This window comes from Myotis lucifugus, unplaced genomic scaffold (genome assembly GCF_000147115.1).
Source record: "Myotis lucifugus unplaced genomic scaffold, Myoluc2.0 scaffold_166, whole genome shotgun sequence".
Lineage (NCBI taxonomy): Eukaryota > Metazoa > Chordata > Mammalia > Chiroptera > Vespertilionidae > Myotis > Myotis lucifugus.
In genome coordinates, this window is record NW_005871214.1 from 436,495 (window position 1) to 456,670 (window position 20,176).

The window sequence follows — 20,176 nt, forward strand, 5'->3', positions numbered from 1 at the left end:
GGGGTGCATTTTATTTTAGCAGGTAGTTAAATTATTGGTGGGTCACCTTGACGATGATTTTAGCTGTGTGTGTGTGTGGCTTTGTGTGTGTATGTGAGGGAAGGAGATGAGAGAGAGAGAGAGAGAGAGAGAGAGAGAGAGAGAGATTGAGATTCATTCGTCTATATTTTTTATCTTACTTAGACCTTTATCCTGGGACTTCTTTCCTACTCCTAAGCATGGCCTTCTGTGGCTTAAATGGAAATCTTGAGGAATTTACAAAGCTTCTCTAGCTTGATAGGAATGAACTCTGAAATTTGTCTTGTGGCCTTGGGTAGGCTGTGAAATTTCCGCCTGCTTTTTAGCCTTCTAGTCATTTCTAGACCTGAGTTCCTTAGTCTTATCCTGTGTATAAACAGATAAGAATTTGAGGTAAATTTATGTATAGATTTATGTCAAAGCATTCTCCTTAATTTTAAGCTGCTCTGGCAGCCCCAAATTATGACCTTTGACTTTTCTGCTTGAAATCTCTCACTCAGGAATTGTACAAATTGGGAAGTGCTCACAGGGGAATGGACAGTTAAATGAATATCGCATTTACTGCATCTCCTTTTATTCAAGGATTTGTATTTTTCAGTTTCTGCCTACCTTTATTTGGTTTTCAGTGCCTTGCGACAGATTTTCCTTCATATTTTGTCCTTCTTGATTTAGCATCTATTCTGCTAAATTGTAATTGGTTGTCACATAATTGTTTTACTGAATATGTAAGTGTTTTGAGAGTAAGGGGTATGGTGTGTTGATCTCCATTCTAGCCAATTGTCTGACCCAGAATAGTGCCCTTTACTTAGCAGCTACTTAGTAATGTTGAATTGCATTGTGATTTTTATGAAGATGAACTGTGAATCAGAATTTAAACTTAAAGTTCTCTATTCATAAGTTAATTTATCTTTTTAGTACACTACTCTGAATATAAGTTCAAAAGAGTTAATTTCAGGTAGATATTTTGAGTATTTTGAAGTGAAGTATTCCTTTTAAAAGTTGTAATCTTTAAAATATTTACTTTAAAATATTTTTCATTTTTATATCTTAATATTATTTTAATTTTAATTCAGACTAAATATTGCTAAAGTTATTGCCTAAGACTATTGGACCTTTAATCAAGGTTGATATCAAAAGGTATTATTTTTATATTAATTTTTATACATAAAGAAAACCACTTCTTTATGCAAAATAGATCAAAGATGGTTCTTTATTTAGACTAAAGAGAGTTTCCAAATTTTGTGTACCATATGGTTGAAAATAACATCTTTAAATAATTTTATTTTAACAAAGAACTCTTTAATGTTATTTTAAATTAGACTTTTTAAGATTAATCGAATTTATCCCATCATGTCCAAAATTATATTAATAGAATTTTTGGAGGAATCATCCAAGTTTGCCTCTGTTATCAAGTCCAATATTCTCAATTTGTGGAGAAGTGACAGTAGCCCCAATCTTAATAAATTAACCTGTTTTTTAGGTATAATTATTATAGTAATTAACATTTTTAATATTAACCATACTTTGTTTTCATAGCTTAGAGTATACTTGAACAGAAAGAGGTATTACATAAACTGGCTTTTCTGTTCAATGAAGTTTTTAGTTTGTATACAGATCTTGTACTTATTACAGATCTCATTTGATGATCATGCTAAACTCATTATGTCAGTTTCAAGAATAGGTTTTATTATTTGTACCATAGAAAAGCATAGTAGCATTTGTCTATCTTTATGAATTTGTTTTTTTGATTACTTGAAAGAAGTACATTGCTAAATGAAGCTAAAAACTTCCTTTTTTTCTTTCTTCTTCAGAATCGAGTTTCTTACTGGGAAATGCCCAGATTGTGGATTGGCCTGTAGTTTATAGTAATGACGGTTTTTGCAAACTCTCTGGGTATCATCGAGCTGACGTCATGCAGAAAAGCAGCACTTGCAGGTAGGTAATAGAACAGCTCAGGAGCATTTTCTGAAGTTTAATGTTGAATGTGGCTAAAAGGATTAAACTGATTTAAACAGTGATATAGTGATTTATAATAAATATATGTTTGGTCTTCAACCTAAGTCCTGGCACAGAGCTCCAAAAAGGCTTGGCATTAAGAACAATACAGGTGCCTTTTGTTATGTTAATAAGGTGACTATTGGAAAGCCCTTTCAGTGGTTCTCAACCTTCCTAATCCCGAGACCCTTTAATACAGTTCCTCATGTTGTGGTGACCCCCAACCATAAAAGTATTTTCGTTGCTACTTCATAACTGTAATTTTGCTACTGTTATGAATCGTAATGTAAATATCTGATATACAAGATGTATTTTCATTGTTACAAATTGAACATAATTAAAGCATAGTGATTAATCACAAAAACAATATGTAATTATATATGTGTTTTCAGATGGTCTTAGGCGACCCCTGTGAAAGGGTCGTTCGACCTCCAAAGGGGTCATGACCCACAGGTTGAGAACCGCTGCCTTAGATAATCTGAGGTTGAGGGCTGGGTGCCAGGAGAACCAACCACATGACTAGAGGGAGGTAACTTTTAGTATCCCCAACCCCCATCATCTAAGAGAGGGGTTGGAGGTTGATCAAATGCTAGTGGCCAATGATTTAATCAGTGGAAACTAAGTCATGAGGCCTCCATAAAAATTCAAAAGGACAAGCTTCCTGATTGGTGAATATCTGGAGGTGCTGGGAGAGTGATGTGTTCCTCACTTCCTCACTCTTTCTCCATACTTTGCTCCTTGCATCTCTCCCATCTGGCTCTGCCTGAGTTATATCCTTTTTAAATAGGAAAAATGTTTCTCTGAGCTCTGTGTGCTGCTCTAGCAAGTTAATCAAATCCAAGGAGGAGGTTGTGGGAACCTCTGATTTATAGCCTGTCCTTAGAAGTACAGGTGACAACCAGGGCTTGTGACTAGTGGCACCTGACGTGTGTGAGTGTGGCGGGGGGGCTGTCTTTTAACCCATGGAATCTGATGCTAGCTATTTCAGGGTAGATAGTGTTGTGATTGAGTTGAATCATAGGACCCCCAGCTGGTGTCCCAAGAATTGCTTGTTGTTGATGTGGAGACCCTCCCACTTGTACCACACACACTGGAATTGGTACCAAAACCTATTTACTCACATGTAAAAACTATAGGGTAAAAATTATATTAAAATATTAAGGAGACTAAATTGTCAGTAGAAATATACAGCTGAAGAGCCATTGGTGAAAACTTTTGCAGAGAGAAGGATTTTTGCATGTATGTGAATGTATGAATTCATCCAATAAATATTTTTTGCCAACCTATTATGAGCCAGGAACTATCTGAAGTGCCGAGTGATCAAAGGAGCATCCTACCTCAGGGAAACACTGATGGGCGCTAAAACTGTCTTGAACAAAGTAGGGGAAACAATTCCCAATCAAGTAGGACATGGCTCATGAACACTCAAAGAACATCAAAATAAAGTTCTTAGACGCTGTGTAAATCATACATACTTTGTAATGTTGGTACATTGTACCATTGCTATTTTGTTTGACTTACGTAAAACAGATTCTGGCATTTGTATTTACAAGAATTCTTTCAAAATATGCCATATCTGTGAGCTTAAAGAGTGTATTGCAAAAAAGATCATAAAAAAGAAAAGGAAATTCTATATAAGGAACCAATTTAGAACTGACAACTTTTCACAATATTTCAATACTGAGATGGGATGTGTTTCCCTTGAGCTAATTTCTCTTTAAAGATCTCACTTAACTAAGCACCAAAATCGTGTTATTTTAGAACTGTGAGTGATCTGAATTATTTTCTATTCCAAATCGTTTGTTTTTCAGAGAGGAAAACTGAGGTGGAGTTTTGTTATGCGATTTGTCCATGGTCACTCACTCAGAGTTGCCACATTCTTTTGAGTTAATAAAGCTATTATTATAATAACCATAACCCGCATGTCATTTTCCAAACGAACAATTATAAACCTACTTTTGCCCACTCCTGTTCATACTGCTTCTTCACAGAAGGCAAGGATTTCATTGATACCACGAGTCTAAACCTGGCTGCACATAGGAATCCCTTAGAGAGGTTTTACAAAACACAGATTCTCATACCTCACCTCAAACCTATTGAACCAGAATCACCCAGGGTGGGTGTGTGGGGGGCAGGGATAAGTACTTTTAACTGTCAGCTCAGATGGTTCTGATGCTTATCTAGATTTGAGAAATAATCTGTTGAACCGTCTTCTTTTTTCTCTATTAAATCGTTCTCATATCAAATCTTCACTCTCTGGTATGAAATTGGTAAACAGGCTGATGAAAAACTATGGCCCCTTATTGAAAAACTCAGTAGTACTGATGACTTTTGTGCCTTTTTATCTGTTGGGTAGATATTAGCTCTTGGGCTAGCAATTTTGCTAAGCTGTGTGTTGTAACTTCTGGGAGGTTAAGGTTTGTATTGAACATCTGTCTCCCTTATGTCTTAGAAGGGTTTAGGGTAGAAAAAGGTTAGTTTTATGCTAGATGTTACCTGTGGAACAGGCTCCATAGAAAATTCTAGGGAATATAGATGCTCCCATACCCATTTCCTCTTCTTGGACTTTAGACATCCCATCATCATACCCATGTCTATTTCAGGTGCCTGAAGGTATTTATGATTTTCTCAACAAGATATGGTTTCCCTCCTATGACTCCCATTAGTTCATCATGTGGCATTATCATCTGGCCTTAAACTAACTAACTTTCCTTTTCCCTTGGGTTTTTATTGCTATTGTTTCTGTTGTCATTTTTCTTGTTCTATGTGGATCTATTGTGAAGTCCATGCTTCCCATGTATCTATGCCTCCACACCTGCCCCCCTCGGCCCCCCACCCCCAGCCTGTTTTCTTTGGCAGGTGCAATTTTTTCTACAGAAATTTCACTTAAAAATGCTGGCATATTATACAGTATTAGCATATTTTATCTTCTAAAAGAATTGTTTTTTCCTTGCTAGCACCAGTGCCAGATTATAAATGCGTCAAAAGTAAGGATTCCATCTTGCTCACTTTTGCATGCACTGCAGGACACAGCTCAGTGTTTTGTGTCAGCATTTGTTGAATTAGATTGGCTTGTTTTGCAATAAACCCCAACCTAGACCTCACATGCCTCCATATAACATGCTTTTATTCATTGTATTTCATCCCAAGTGTTACGGTATTTAAGTTGGGCGAGGGAGCAGAGAGCTTTGGATTATGTTATGCTTTTTCATTTTTCATTGTGGGAAGATGTCTTGCCCCAAGCTCTGTTCACTGTTTTTAGAGACTATTTTCAAAATGTTAATATTCTTTTTTTAAATAGTATGTTTTTACTGATTTTCAGAGAGAGAGAGGAAAGGAGAGGGAGAGAGAGAGATAGAAACATCAACATTGATCCGCTGCCTCCTGCATGCACCCTACTGGGGATTGAGCCCAAAACCTGGGCATGTGCCCTGACCAGGAATCAAACCATGACCTCCTGGTTTATGGGTCGACACTCAATCACTGGCCAGGCCATATAGCTTTTTATTTTTTATTCCCTATGTAAATCTATGAAAGCCTTTGAATATGAGACAGAGGAAACAGAAGGAGGAAAGAAGAAAATTATATACACGTTTAGAACTGCAGTGTTAATGGCTAAAAGTTATTGTAGTGTTTTGGAATAACTGAATTCCAATTGAATATAGACATAAATAATTTGACAATGAGGATAGCCTTATAAATAATTCAAAGAATTTTATTGATTATCATTATCAATGATAGAAGAATAAGAAACTACAAATCCGTGAGTGTCAGTTTGTGTAGAAAAAATATGACACTTTGTATTCTGGAAAGAAAAGAATCATCTCTATATACAACTTGCATTAGATGGATTAAAGTAGCAACTGGGTAAAGATTCCAGGTTTTATTGTTTAATTGTTCAAATATGAAATGTTTTATGGGAAAATAACAATAGCAATTTGTAAGTTTACAATATGAAGAGGCTAATATGTATTATTTTTGTTTTCTTATTTTTTTCCTTTCCAACCCTTCCCCCATTAGACCAGATGCACAAAATCTAATGAAACATACTCTTCAGTTTGTCTCAATATTATCATTATACTCCCTCTGGGAAGTTCTCTATTTTATTAAATTTTCTTTTATTTTTTTCCCTTTGATCACATCCCTTGTCCTCTTTTAGTTACTCAAAGTGTGTTTATTGTATGTCTTTCTAATCTGTCTTCTATTTGTTTATTAAATATGTGTATTCTTAAATGTTGTTGCTTTGTGCTTGTTTTTAAGACCCAGGCAATTCATACTGTGCAATAAGATTTATAGTTTCTTACTTTTTTCACTCAACATTATGTTTTTGGGAATTTTTTTATCCTCATTGGAAGAGTGAGGATATTTTTTCCATTGATTTTTAGAGAGAGTGTGAGGGATGGGGGAAGGGGAGAGAGAGAGAGAGGAGAGAGCAAAATATTGATGTGAGAGAGACGTGCTCTTAACTGGGAATTGAACCTGAGATCCTCAGGTTTGCAGACTGACACTCTAATCACTGAGCCACATTGGCAAGCGTGTTTTTGAGATTTTTTTATGTTGCTATATATGATATCCTATTTCATTATGTTTGTTGTGTAGTGCTCCTGTGTCTTCATAGCCTTAATTTTATTGATCTATTTTATTAGTCATGAACCCCAACTTCTGACATTTTGCTGTCTCAAACTACTTGGAGATAGACATCCTCATACACATCTTCTTGTGGCCCCACGTGAGAAGTTGTCTGTCTTTGTCCAGAAATAGAATCACTGGATAGTAGACTGTATATAGGATTTGTACATTAATTGCTCTCAGATTGCTGTCAAGTGGCCTTCTGTTTCCAAACTCACCAGCCATGAGTGAGGGTTTCAGTTTCCCTACATCCTTGTACTTCATAGTAGCATCTAAATTTCTATTTTAATACATATGATGTATGCTATGTACTGTCTCATAACTAAAATTGAAAAAATTCTCATGACACTTTAGGGTTCCTAGAATTTAAAGTCTAGCCCATTTTATTGTGTAATAATTGCATTTCAAGCCTTTGGATTATTTGGATGTTTATTGAAGGACACAAAACATATTGCATGTATAATGGAGATTGTAGGTTTTGGGGAAATGGATCTAAAGCATATGATCTTACTTCATGAGCCCTAGGAAACCCTGACATTCGAGACACACTATCACAGGCTAGGTAGAAACCACATCAGCATTTTAATCTTTTATTAACCTGAAACTTTAAAGGCCCATCTGTTGTTTTTAGGATAGAGGGGTGAGAAGAGCAATCACGTAGGTGGGGAGGATTGGAGTGGATAGATGCTTTCAAAATCATTTTGTTTTCCTCGAAGGGCCCACTAATAATTCTTTGTCCGTGCATCAAATTAGAGAAAGAAGCAGAGGTATTAAGAGACACTTTATTGGATGTATTTCACAGGTAGTTTTATTAACACAGGATAATCTCAGCCAATATGAGCACATTACACATGATGGATCTCAGTCAGTCTGGTTCCATTTGGCTGCGGTCTCTGCTTTGCACACAGTGGCACTGAGGGGAAGCGTTGGAGAGCCAGGGGCCTCAGTGATGCTCATGCTCCAAGAGTTAGAGATGTCCAGGGCTATCCCTACCTTCCCTCAATTACATGTCACGGGTCGACTCTTTATGACTATCTGAATCCTTCTAAACCCATATAACTTAATGGGCTGTGAAACATTTTGGTTACAATCTATGATACAAAATAATGCTTTGGTTTATTCCAAAATTATCTCTGAGATTTTGAGAGCTGTGTTCTTATTTGTTTCTAAATTCTCCTTCTACTCTCCCTCACAAGCTTCTTTTTGACTCCTGGGCTATAGATCTCAGCCCATCCTCCATTAACTTGGTGATGATTTCACTGTTGTGGCTGGTTCTGAGCTGAGGACCACATTTGTCAGCTGACTGCATTAAGTCAATCTGTGATGAAGCATTTGCTAGCCTGTGAACAACACACACTGTAGATAGTATTATTTTCTAGTGGTGACTGAATGAGGTATTTTAGTTCAGGAACATTGTTCAGTCATTAACAGATTGAGCTAGATGGCAGAACTCATGATGAGGTTGTACATTCTTTTTTAGTTTGGAAGTTCCTTTGCCCCTTGAAAGTCTATCAACATTTTAGCCATTCTTACTGTGAGTTCTCATAATGAGGCTTATTTGTGAGATTTTGATGGCAGAACAAGGGATCCAAGAATAAATAGTAAATGCTGCTATAAACCGAAGTCACCTGACCCCAGAAGTTTCCTAGGACAGAATATACATGAAAGATATATTGACACCTGCTTAGGCAAGCTGGATATGGGTTAGGCCAGGCCGGAGGAAAATTTCTTCCTTACTTTCATGACCAGATCTTACCACCACTTAGTTGTGTGGCAAGAGAAGTGGCCAGATAATCCAGGAGCAGGTCCTGGGTGAGTTTATGCTTCAGCCTCATGGGTTAGCAAAAAAAGAAGACACAAAATGATGTGCATCCCCTTTAAGACTCAGTGACCTTGCCCATTAGCAGGTGTGGCCCAACCCCATCCTAGAATTGTAGGGACACAAGGGAGGGTGGTTGGGGCTGGAGTGGCCTTCTAACCCCACTCATTAGAAGCATTCCAGCAATCACTCAGCCATTGTACCACACATTCTAATTGGCAACTTCATGTGCATTATGCTTTTAGACCTCACTCTCTGGGTTGAGTTAACATCATCATTTTACTGATGAGGAAATGAAGAATCAGAGGGGTTCTATCCCTTTATTGTGAACCATAGTCCTGCAAGTGCAGTGCTTCTATTATATGTCTACTGCTCAGTGTTATAGCAGAGACAGATTGCTTCTGTGCGTTGCATTTTCCCCTCCAATAAAATAAACAGTGCAGTTGTAGAAGTCATTTATAATATCAGTGGAACTACGTAAGAGTCAAAAGACTCAAAAAAGTATTCAGATTGTAATAGTGTGGGATTGTTTTCTTAAAATGCCTTTGCGTTCTTAGGATAAGAGATTTTAGCTTTGGGAGGGCTAAAATGATGAAGAATATATTATGGAATTTTCATAGTTTACTTGAAAAATTGCTGGTTTGCATTTTCTCTTCAGATTTTTAGCTGAATCAAATGTGTGTTGTAAGTGGTATTATTACATCAATTTTCAAAACAATCTTTTTTTAAGTTGTACCTTAATTTTCAATCCTGTTAGAGTTTATTTTTCAAATTATTATCCTATTTTCATCCTGCATTTTCATCCTGCATTTTCAATTATAATATTCAAATTTCCCTCCAAGTTTTTCTGGTGACCAGTTGTGAATATTGTGTTTTGGTTTATTGAACTATAGAACCCTGACATTTAGTAATAGGAGTAAAATGCTTTTTCTTTTATGTTTCTTAAGACCACAAACATTTAGTTAGCTTAATAATTATTTTTTGTTCTTAATGTTTCCTTTATATTAAAGAGTTTTTAGATTAAAAACAGTCAATTATCATTACTATTATTTAAAAAAATGGTTGATTGAAAGGTTCACCTGTCTGTAAAAATATTATTGACAGTATTAAACTGATGTTTTAATTTTGGAGGGTGGGACTTTTTAACTGAGGTATTCTAATTTAATTATAATGCCTTCAGGAGATTTTCATAAGACTCACATGAGCTGAAACCCAGGCTTTAGACAGGAGCAGTGGCTTTTCAATGCCATCTTATAGGCAGGCACTGAAATTTCCTTTGTTAGTTCAGCTGTGAGATTAAGGAGTTAGAGTCTGTTATTTTATTATGAGATTCTCATTTATTTTACTGTCATAACAACACTAAAATATCTTTTAAAAATAAAAGATAGAAATATTATAATTGAAAATGCAGGATGAAAATTGCCAGGGCAATTTTTTGGTCTGCTACATCTACTTCCTTTCATTTCTTAGTTTCTAAAATTCTAGTTGTGTAGGTTAGTGTTACCGTGAGATTGGCCTGAGTTACTTCTAATTTCTAGAGATATGGCATTGCTATTGAATCCTGCCAGTCTTTGATGGATCTTGCTAACAAATTGCTTTTCAAGTTGTAAATTTCCCAGATTGATATATTCAGGGGCAGTTTTCCCATGAGGATAATGAATCTTAAACTTCAGGGGCCCCTCCTGTGAGTGGGTGTTGTTTAAGGTTCTGTGCCTAATTTTGTTTTATATATTTTTCCTTTCCTTAAAGGTGGCCCTAAAATTGTATAAGCTTCAGGCCTACCACACTTGGATTTGCCTCTGGCCAACAGGCTAAGTCATTGAAAACTGGAACAAAAACAATCATAAAGATATACTTGAGTTTTCAAAAACGTATTCAAGGTATCTAGTAGTAGCTCACAGATTCCTTCCTGTTGGAAGAAATGATCTAGACAATTATGTTAACTGTGTATCTAAAACTAGATGAACAACTGATGATTGTGAAAGCACTGGGAACAGAGTTTTAGAGGCTTGTAGTCCTTGGCTAAATTCTGTTTTTATAGATTATCAGACTTCTGGTGAATTTCTTTTAGAAAAATAGATAATTTCAAATATTAGGACAATTTTGTGGGATATAGAAGTTCACTCTTTAATCTGTTTTCTATGTTTCTTTAACCATAGTAATTATATATGCCTCCTTCAGTTTTCCTCCAATTAGCCATAGTTGTATGTATTTAAAAAATCCTCATAAATGATGAAAATGACAGTATATTATATGTGTAATATGAACTTTTCACGTTTCATTGTACACAGGAGATAAAAAAAGACTGCAAGCTGAAATGATGTAATACTATCTTAATACTCAATGGAAAAATTATGATTGTTCTATGACCTTTAACAGTGTCAAAACATTGAAAACTCTCTTTCTATTGGTTATAAATACATAGAAATAAAAGTAATTGGAAAAGTAATATTTAGTATACCATGATTCAGAACATTAAATTAAAGTGTTTCATTTCTTTGTAAAACCTATCACTTGTAATATAACTCACGACATAAAGAGAGCATTTTTTCCCTAACTCTTTGCAAATGTTAATAATCCTTTTTAAGTTTAAATCAACTTTAACTCCCTTTTTCTCCCACGGACACTATTGTGAACTATCTCCTGGGTTTCTTTAATGTGAAGCCTTCTTCCCTCCCTCCCTCCCTCCCTCCCTCCCTCCCTCCCTTCCTTTCTTTCTTTCATTTTTAATTTGCATCACTTTCTCTGGGAACCCTTGATCCTTTCATCCCAATCACTTTTGTGATTTATGTTGGTAAGTTCGCCTTCACTCAGTTCCTCTGGCTGCATATCTAGAGTCTCTCAATGGCAATAATGTCAACATTCCCACATTCATCTTTTTCTTCTCTAACCTTGTTTATGTTTGATCCAAATTCACTTTCAGCATTATGATTTTCACTTCTTGATGGACTTTAATATTTGATGGCTAATTCCTGCTTTCAATTTCCATTTTTATAAAATGTCATGTGGATTTATCACTGAGAAACAAGGAGGCAACATATGTAACGTGCTCTGCTTCTGTGTGTGAATTGAATAACAGATGCACAGTGACCAATGCACAGTTTTGAAAAATCGAGGTGATTGGTCACCGATTATGATGTGTTATCTGTTATTCACCAGTGATTTGTAGACTGAAGAGCTAACATTAAAGTCTAAACATTATGTGATTATTCAGTTAATATTCCTTAGTAACTGAAATATGAATGGTGCTATTGGGAAACTGATGTTCTTTAACTACACCATAGTAATAAAAATCTGTACATATATGAACTGTGTAAAGTGAGGATTGCTTTTTGCTCTCTTTCTGTAAGTTTGGAATAACTTCTAATGCTAGCTTTTAGCAACAAATTTAACAATAATGACAAAAATATGGTATAAATATTTTAGTTCACTTTGTGGGAGCAACATTATATTTTGTAATTAAATTTGATTACTTAATCAACAAAGACAACGATATGATTTTATGTAGCATTTTAAAAGCAACACAAAACTGAAATGGATTGTTTCCCCCCAGTTTTATGTACGGGGAATTGACTGACAAGAAGACGATTGAGAAAGTCAGGCAAACTTTTGACAACTACGAGTCAAACTGCTTTGAAGTTCTTCTGTACAAGAAAAACAGTAGGTATCTAAATTATCAATAAGATGTGCCAACTCTTTATTAATGTTATGTTTTGGTAAGTAGTAGTTGAGCTATAGTGTAGAGAGAATATAAAACTTTGTTCCTTCTCTTGGCAAGTAAAATTAGATAGGAAAATTAATAATTGATTCTGGCTATGAAAAGCAACCTGTTGAGGAATGGAGGAAAAGCATGGTGCATTTTAGATGTGTGTGTGTGTGTGTGTGTGTGTGTGTGTGCGTGTATGGTGGCACATGTTTTGTAATTAATACTCATGATTATGATTTTATAGTTATGTGACAGGAATTTAAAATGACAGAAATTTATTCATTTTTTGTAGGGTTAAAGAAAAAGGTGATTAGCATCATTGGATATCTGATTACCATTCTATAAATACATAGGTAACATGTGAATATAGGCTATCTACTTGAGGTGAATCTGCTAATATAGCCTTTTGCTGGACTCAAGCTCTTTTGTGTGTAACTAGTGGAAGTAGTCATTATTTTATTTTTTAAACCATTATTATTATTATTATTAAACCTTTAGAACAGGCCATTCACATCAGGTATATTTTGAGAGCTATTCTCTAGGATGAGCTTTGTGAGTGCTCAGTTATCTATTCTCTAATCACACAAGACATCATGGTCTGGACTCTCCACCAGAGTTTGGAGGAATAAGCCAACCAAACAAAAAACCGACTAGGACATTAGTCAGCCAAGACTCCCTTCTAATTCATTTTCTTTGAATAGTTATTTACTTTTATTCCTTTTTGCTACTTTTGCAAATTGATTTTTCTGTTTCAAAATGAACAGTCACTTCACAAGATGGATTCATTTATTTAGTGTTAATAGTACATGATAGCAAAGCCAATGATCATCTTCAGTGGAAATAGGTGCAGTTTGGGACACATTCTAACTGCAACAGGAAATACTTGCTCCATGCTCAGTGTCTGTTGGACCTTGTGGAGCATAATTTATTCTCTCCACTTTACCTCAAACATTTGTTCTCTGTGGACTACTTGGAACTAAACTTAGGTTTCTCTTTTTTAATTAACAGACCAGCATAGGGATAACCACAGCACAGTAGTGCATTGGTAATGGAACATTAGTCTTTAGTGATTTTACCTAGGGAATGTCTTAACATCTTATATTTCATTTTAGAATCAAGGCTGAGAGGTATTTCTCTGAAGTCATACCCAAATGTCTGTTGGCTTGTCACCTAGAAAACAATCCATTGTGAATGATCAGCTCTGTCCTCTTCAAGAGAAATGTCAGGTGTTTTCTGTTCTTTTTTTCCCCCCACCAGGTCCAAATACATATTGACAATTCATAGTAGATTCTTATGCCCCAATCCCCTTTCATTTTCATATAGTACTGTTATCCCTTAAATGACTTAGATATGTCTCAAGTTTAGCAAATCATTTAAGAATATTTCATATTATTTCATTCTGACATTTAAGCAAAATAAACAGATCTTTGCCTGATTTTGAAACATCAGAGGCAAGTTCATAGTTTCTGAGTTTCTCAAAAATACCTTAGTGGAAATCCTGTTTGTTTATATCCTTTAAATCATGCGAGCAATGAATCGAATTTGGCATTTCCAAAAGTCTCCTTTTGAGGTGGTTTAGATAGTTTGCTTTACTTTAATGGCTTGAAATAATTATCTGACCTTTGTTCAGGCGTGTCTGGTTCTTTTCAGATAAGTATCTATGTATGTTTAGATTTCTGCTTAGAGCTAGTAAGAGACAGAGCACATAGCACTGTAGATTAAAGCTCCTCTCATCTGTGCAGCATATGCATTGAGTTTTCCCCCTTTAATATGAAGGAAAGATATTATCCATGTACTATAATGGAGTTCTACTATACTTAAAAGCAGCTTTAAAAAAATCTTGTAAATAGTTAGCTGAAGCTTTTGAATATCAGCTGAAAAGAGTGTATTCGTGTGACTTTTAAAAATGTTAAAAGGAAAAGTCACATGTCTGTAGAAAACGGCTTTGGGGATGCCTGAATGCCAACACCTCCCATTACTTTCATTAAATAATTAGGTTAAACACCATTTTGCCAGTGAGGAGATTGAGGTATCCTATTTAACATGTGTCACGATTGACATTTCAGTTTGCAACCTCTATTCTTTAGGCCCATGGCTCTGATTAGCAGGGGGCTGTTTCTACTGTTGGAAAAGAAAAAGTGGCTCTGAGATGATGACTGAAAATGGCTCTTACCCAAAGGGCAGAACTGTGATATCTGGGTTCATTCCCAATAATCAATGCCAGGGCTCTGCCTTGACCTTCCAGCAGCTATGGGCCTCTCTGCTTGGCCCTCCCAGATAACCCCGTCAAATTCAGAATATGGATATTTCAACAACCACTCAGCAAGTACTCAGCCTGCTTGCAGAAGTATGACCTGTACTTCAACTTGAAAAAAGTCCACCATGATATCTGAAAGCAATTTAAAAAAATAGCTCTGACTCTCTACCACAATTTGAATTGTTGCTGTTTTCATAGATATGAGCTGTAACATCATCTCTTTCTGTTCAGATTTCCAACAGACCTTGGAAATCAGCTTATGCTTAATGCCCCTTTCCCTTTGTTTATGACCCTGCTGCTGCAAGCTCACTATGTTGTAACAGCCATAGGCCATGTGTCTCTGGCGTCTGGGGCTGGTGATTTGTAAAACTGCTTATCACTCACAGTCCCCGGACACATTGTGTAAAATCAGAATCAGAAAACAAAGAACAAGCCTCTCTGGAAGATGGTGTAATTGTTTCTGAGATCCCTGCCTCATCCTGTAGTCATTTTGGAAGGGACCACGTCTTTTCATAGGCCACCTGGTGTTGCAAAGAACCTGGTTGTCTAAACTGAGTATTCCCATAGAAATCTCCTCTCTTTAATTCTCTGACTTCTTTTTGTTTGTTTGTTAATTCTCACCCGAGGATTTTTTTTTTCACTGATTTTTAGAGAGAGTTGAAGAGAGGAGGAGAGACAGAGAAACATGGGTGTGAGACACATCGATTGCTTGCTTCCTTCCTGCAGGTGCCACAACTGAGCCTGTAACTGAGGTATATGCCTGACAGCATTAAACCTGGGACTCTAACTAGCTGGGAGATTCTCTGGCTTCTTGAACTTCTTGTCTAAATGACAAACTCCCTTTTATGGTGACATTATTATGTGGTTGATTTTCTTTCTTTCTTTCTTTTTTTTTGGCCACAGTATGGTGGCGCTTCTTATTTGGTTTTCATTGGTAGCCACCAATAGGCTATCAAGTCTCACCTAGAGACTATTCATAGCTGCACAGTTCACCTGTACTTCACCTCACACCTGACAAAGGCTTTCATGTCTTTAAGGCAGAATATTTGGGGAGGCTTTACTGCACTGTGGCTTCGAGCTAACATGATGGAAAATAAGTCTTTTTGATTCTGATGGAACATTCCTTCAGTGTTTTATTGTTTAATGGATAATTACTCCTTTGAAGTCATTTCTCTTATCTTCAGATATTTATTTGACATAATGCCAGTTCTGATTGGTCCAGAACTTAAGCACGAAACTGTCCTCCGTGGTCTGCAAGCGCCACTGTTTGAACAACCTGGTGAGAGTCCAGCCTCCTGCTTTGAGGGAGGGAGGTAGGAAGCAGTGGCGCATAAAGACACCTGAGTCTCTCAAGGGCTGGGGATAATTTTTCCCCCTTTAACGTTGTTTTAAAGGCGTCAGGTAGAGCTCTGCGTACACCAGCCTTAGTGTCTCTGATGTGGGGGTACAGTCAAAGCCATCGAGCTATCTTAGAAGTCTATCCCAGCATTTCAGATGTTCTTCCCAGAGGAATACTTACCAGGTATACTGTTGAAGTCAAGTGGAAGCACTTCTCAAAGTGACAAAGAGAAGCCCCTGGGAGTGGCCACACTTGGTGAGACTCTAAAGGAAGCTGGCCAGAGCAGCAGTGCTTGTGTCACTTCAGTAGCGAGATTGCCTTTGTGCTCCCGCGTTGTGAAATGACACCCTGGGCTTTACTTTCAAGTTTTGATATTTTGTGTTGAAAAATATGTGTATAAATTTATTATTATTATCATTATTCTTTTATTAAAAATTTTTTAGTGTTGACATTATTGCAGAAGTCCTCTTCTCCCCCTTTGCCCACCTCTACCCTCCCCTGCCTACCCCATACCTTGGCTTTTACCAAATTATTACCTGTGTCCATGGTATATGCATATATGTCCTTTTTAAATTATTTAATTTAATGTAATTATTTTCATTGTTGACAGTATTACAGACGTCTCCCATTTTCTCCCTTTTTGCCCCCCTCCACCCAACTCCTGCCCCATCCCAGGCCTTCCCCACGCATATATGTTTTTTAGCTATTTCCTTCTGTTTGTTAAATTTGAGCAACTGGTAGTTGATACAAAATTAAAGTTTTCTTGAATAATTTTTAGCAGTTAAAATACTATTGTATTGGTGCTAATTCCTGGCGTAGCAGTTGGCAGCTGAAGGAAGAGGAAAGGCAGGAGACCAAGTCATTGCTGAGGCTTTGCCACACTCTGTTGTCCTTTCTTTCTCTTCCAGGAACTCCTGTTTGGTTTTATATGCAAATTGCACCAATAAGAAATGAACATGAAAAGGTGGTCTTGTTCCTATGCACTTTCAAGGATATTACATTGTTCAAACAGCCAATAGAGGATGATTCAACAAAAGGTAATTTTCAAAGGAATTACTACACTTAAGAATTAGGCTGTCTTTTAAATATATTATTGTTATTATTATTTTAACAAAATCTATTGGTTGAACTCAAAAATAAAATTGTACTCCATGACTCTTACACATTCATACTAGTCATTGTCTGGATCATTTTCAATCATATTTTTGAATGGAAATAGCAAGTTGAGATAACAGTTACTTAAATTATAATAAGGGGAATTGAAAAAAGACATAAAGAAGAGATTTCTCAGAACATTATTAATTTAGGATTGATGTAAGGGGAGTTTCAGCAACTTATAACACGGTGAGTTTTAGAAACAAAAATTATAACTTGGGAGATGGCTTGGGTGAAATCTTACTGGAACACAGTTGATTAATTTTTGCTAAATTGATTAGAGTTTGATTAATTGACTTTTTCAGGTTACTTTTCACCTTTTATTTATTTTTAAAAAAATATATTTTTGTTGATTTCAGGGAGGAAGGGAGATGGAGAGAGAGAGAGATAGAAACATCAATGATGAGAGAGAATCATTGATCTGCTGCCTCCTGCACGCCCCCTACTGGGGATCTAGCCTCATACCCAGACATGTGCCCTTGACAGGAATTGAACCCCGTGGGACCCTTCAGCCCACAGGCTGACATTTTATCCACTGAACCAAACTGGCTAGGGTTACTTTTCACCTTTTAAAAATTGGGTTGTTGTAGATTCTCTTGGATAGATGTTGCTAGATTATGTAAAGAATAATTTTGTTATCAAGAGAGTGGCTAGAAAATGAAAACATTCTCATCGGAATCTTATTGACTATATTCAGAGAGACTGCTATAGAAAATAGTAGTCAGTGGCATGGGATTTTACTCCCTTTGCTCTCATTTTATTCTTTTCAATTATGTTTAAATTAGAAATTGGTGTAATAAATGAAGAATTTAAGAAACCCTTAGGAAAAGTTTTTATGCAATGTGTTTAATAATCTCTTAGAAGACTAAAAATTAAATGTCTTCCTTTTTGCATTTGGCAAACATTGCATTTCTTACATCTTAAAAAAATTGGCATAAAAGCTTTAATCTTTCCAACTGTAATCATAATTGTAGAGAAATTGCATTGCTCTTATTTCCTGCAGATAAAATCACGTGTATATTACTATAGCTGCTCAGTTTCTGGTTAGCATCAAATTGCAAGGAATATTTTACAATGTGCAAATCATTTAAAGCATGATATAAATCAATCCACTGTTGAATTTCTGAAAATGTGTGTATTAAATCATCTCCTGAAAGAATGAATAAAGCATTCACATTTGGACCTGTCCTACCTATTCCTATGCCTTTACTCATATACCCAGTGTCTAGGAAGTTTAGGATAAATTCAAATGTTATTTCTTTTAAAAAAATGTTTTATTGACTTTTTACAGAGAGGAAGAGAGAGGGATAGAGAGTTAGAAACATTGATGGGAGAGAAACATCGATCAGCTGCCTCCTGCACACCCCCCACTGGGGATGTGCCCGCAACCAAGGTACATGCCCTTGGCCAGAATTGAACCTGGGGCCCTTGAATCTGCAGGCTGACGCTCTATCCACTGAGCCAAACCGGTTAGGGCCAAATGTATTTCTAATATATTAGTTTTCTAATGGAATAATTTTCTAATTATGCTCATTTGTTTGTTTGAAAATTCAAAGTTCTTCATCCAATAGCAGCAGAATACCTGTTCTTCTCAAGCTTAAATGGAGTGTTCATTAGGTAGATCCCATTCTGGCCATAAAACATACCTTGATAAATTTAAAAGAGTAGAAATCTTACAAAGTATATTCTTAGACAACAATGGAATTAAGTGAGAAATCAGTAACTGAAAGATAGCTAGAAAATTTCAAATGTTTGGAAATTAATACATTTTTAAATAGACCATGGGTCAAAGAAGAAGCCTTAAAATAAATCAGAAAAAATATTTTGAACTAAAGGAAAATAAAACACAACTTATCAAATATGAGGTATGCAACAAACGTGGTGCTTAGAGGGAAATTTATAACATTATATGCAAATATTAGAAAAGTAGAAAGATATAAAATTAATGACCTAAGCTTCCACCTTGGAAAAGGAAGCCAAAGAAGAGCAACTTAAGTCAAAACAAGCTGAAGACAGTAAATAAATCTTAGAGCAGAAATCAATGAAATAGAAAACAGAAAAACATTAGAGAAAATCACTACAATCCAAAGCTGATTCTTTGAAGAGGTTATTAAAGTTAACAAACCTCTAGCTAGGCTAACCTGAAAAATGGAGAAGGCACAAATTAATAATATCAGAAATTAAAGAAGAGCCATCCATGGACATTAAAGCACTGAAAAAAAATGGGTGTGGGGGGGCAGCTAGGTTGGGGAAGAACGAGGGCATATGTAATACTTTCAGCAATAAAGATTAAAAAAATACTTCAAACAACTCTACAGCCACCACATTGGTAATTTAGTTAAAATGGGACAATTCCTTGAAGATACAAACTATCAGAACTCACACTAGGGGCAATAACATGAATTTTCCTATAGCTATTAAATAAATTAATAAACTTCCCAAACAAGAAAATGCCTGGTGCAGATGGTGTTACTGTCAAATTCATAGTCTCTTCCAGAGAATAGAAGTAGTGAGAACTCTTCTCATTCTATGAGGCCAGCACTACCCTCACACCAAACTCAGAAAAAGATAATATAAGAAAGGAAAATTACAGACCAATATTTCTCATGAATATAGATCCAAAAATCCTCAACAAAAGAGAATACAACAATGTATTAAAAGAATTACACACAATGACCAAGTGGGGTTTAGTCCACATATGCAAAGCTGGTTCAACATTTAAAAATCAATCATTGTAATTCACTATATCAACAGGCTAAAGAAGAAACATAATATGACCTTATCAATTTGCATAGAAAAAGCATTTGACAAAACCCAACACCCATTCATGATAAAAACTCTTAGTGAAGTAGGAATGGAGAGGAACTTCATCAACTTGAGAAGGGAATGTCTATGAAGAACCTACAACTAAGAGCTGATGATACCTATTGTTTTCTCTAATTTACACCAAGTGATGTCAAGGCACAGCTAATGTTGGCCAAAATGAGTATAATACTTTCTCACAGTTTTGATCTGCTGAACATTAAAGGTGGTGTCAGTAACTTTGTAGCCTATCTGTGGAAAATGAAAGTTGGCAGCATTTTCTGATGACATTGGGGGAAAGGGTGTTAATGTTAAGGGTTGAATTTTATTTTTCAAATTAATGTGTCTCCATTTTCCTGCCTCCACCTTCATCTCTGCATTTGCACATCAGAATCACAGAGTTCTTTGTCAGGTACAATCTCTTAAAATGCATAATCCATTCTTACAAAAAATGAA

General features: G+C 36.0%; 1 protein-coding gene across 1 annotated transcript in view; it reads left to right on the forward strand.

Annotated features, from left to right (window-relative positions):
- KCNH5 (potassium voltage-gated channel subfamily H member 5) overlaps positions 1-20,176 on the forward strand; it is a 244,634-nt gene that overhangs the window by 15,965 nt on the left and 208,493 nt on the right. The window contains exons 2-4 of the mRNA XM_006096025.3: positions 1,830-1,953; positions 12,015-12,121; positions 16,672-16,800. Coding sequence (XP_006096087.1) covers positions 1,830-1,953; positions 12,015-12,121; positions 16,672-16,800 — 360 coding nt within the window. The remainder of the gene's footprint in view (positions 1-1,829; positions 1,954-12,014; positions 12,122-16,671; positions 16,801-20,176) is intronic.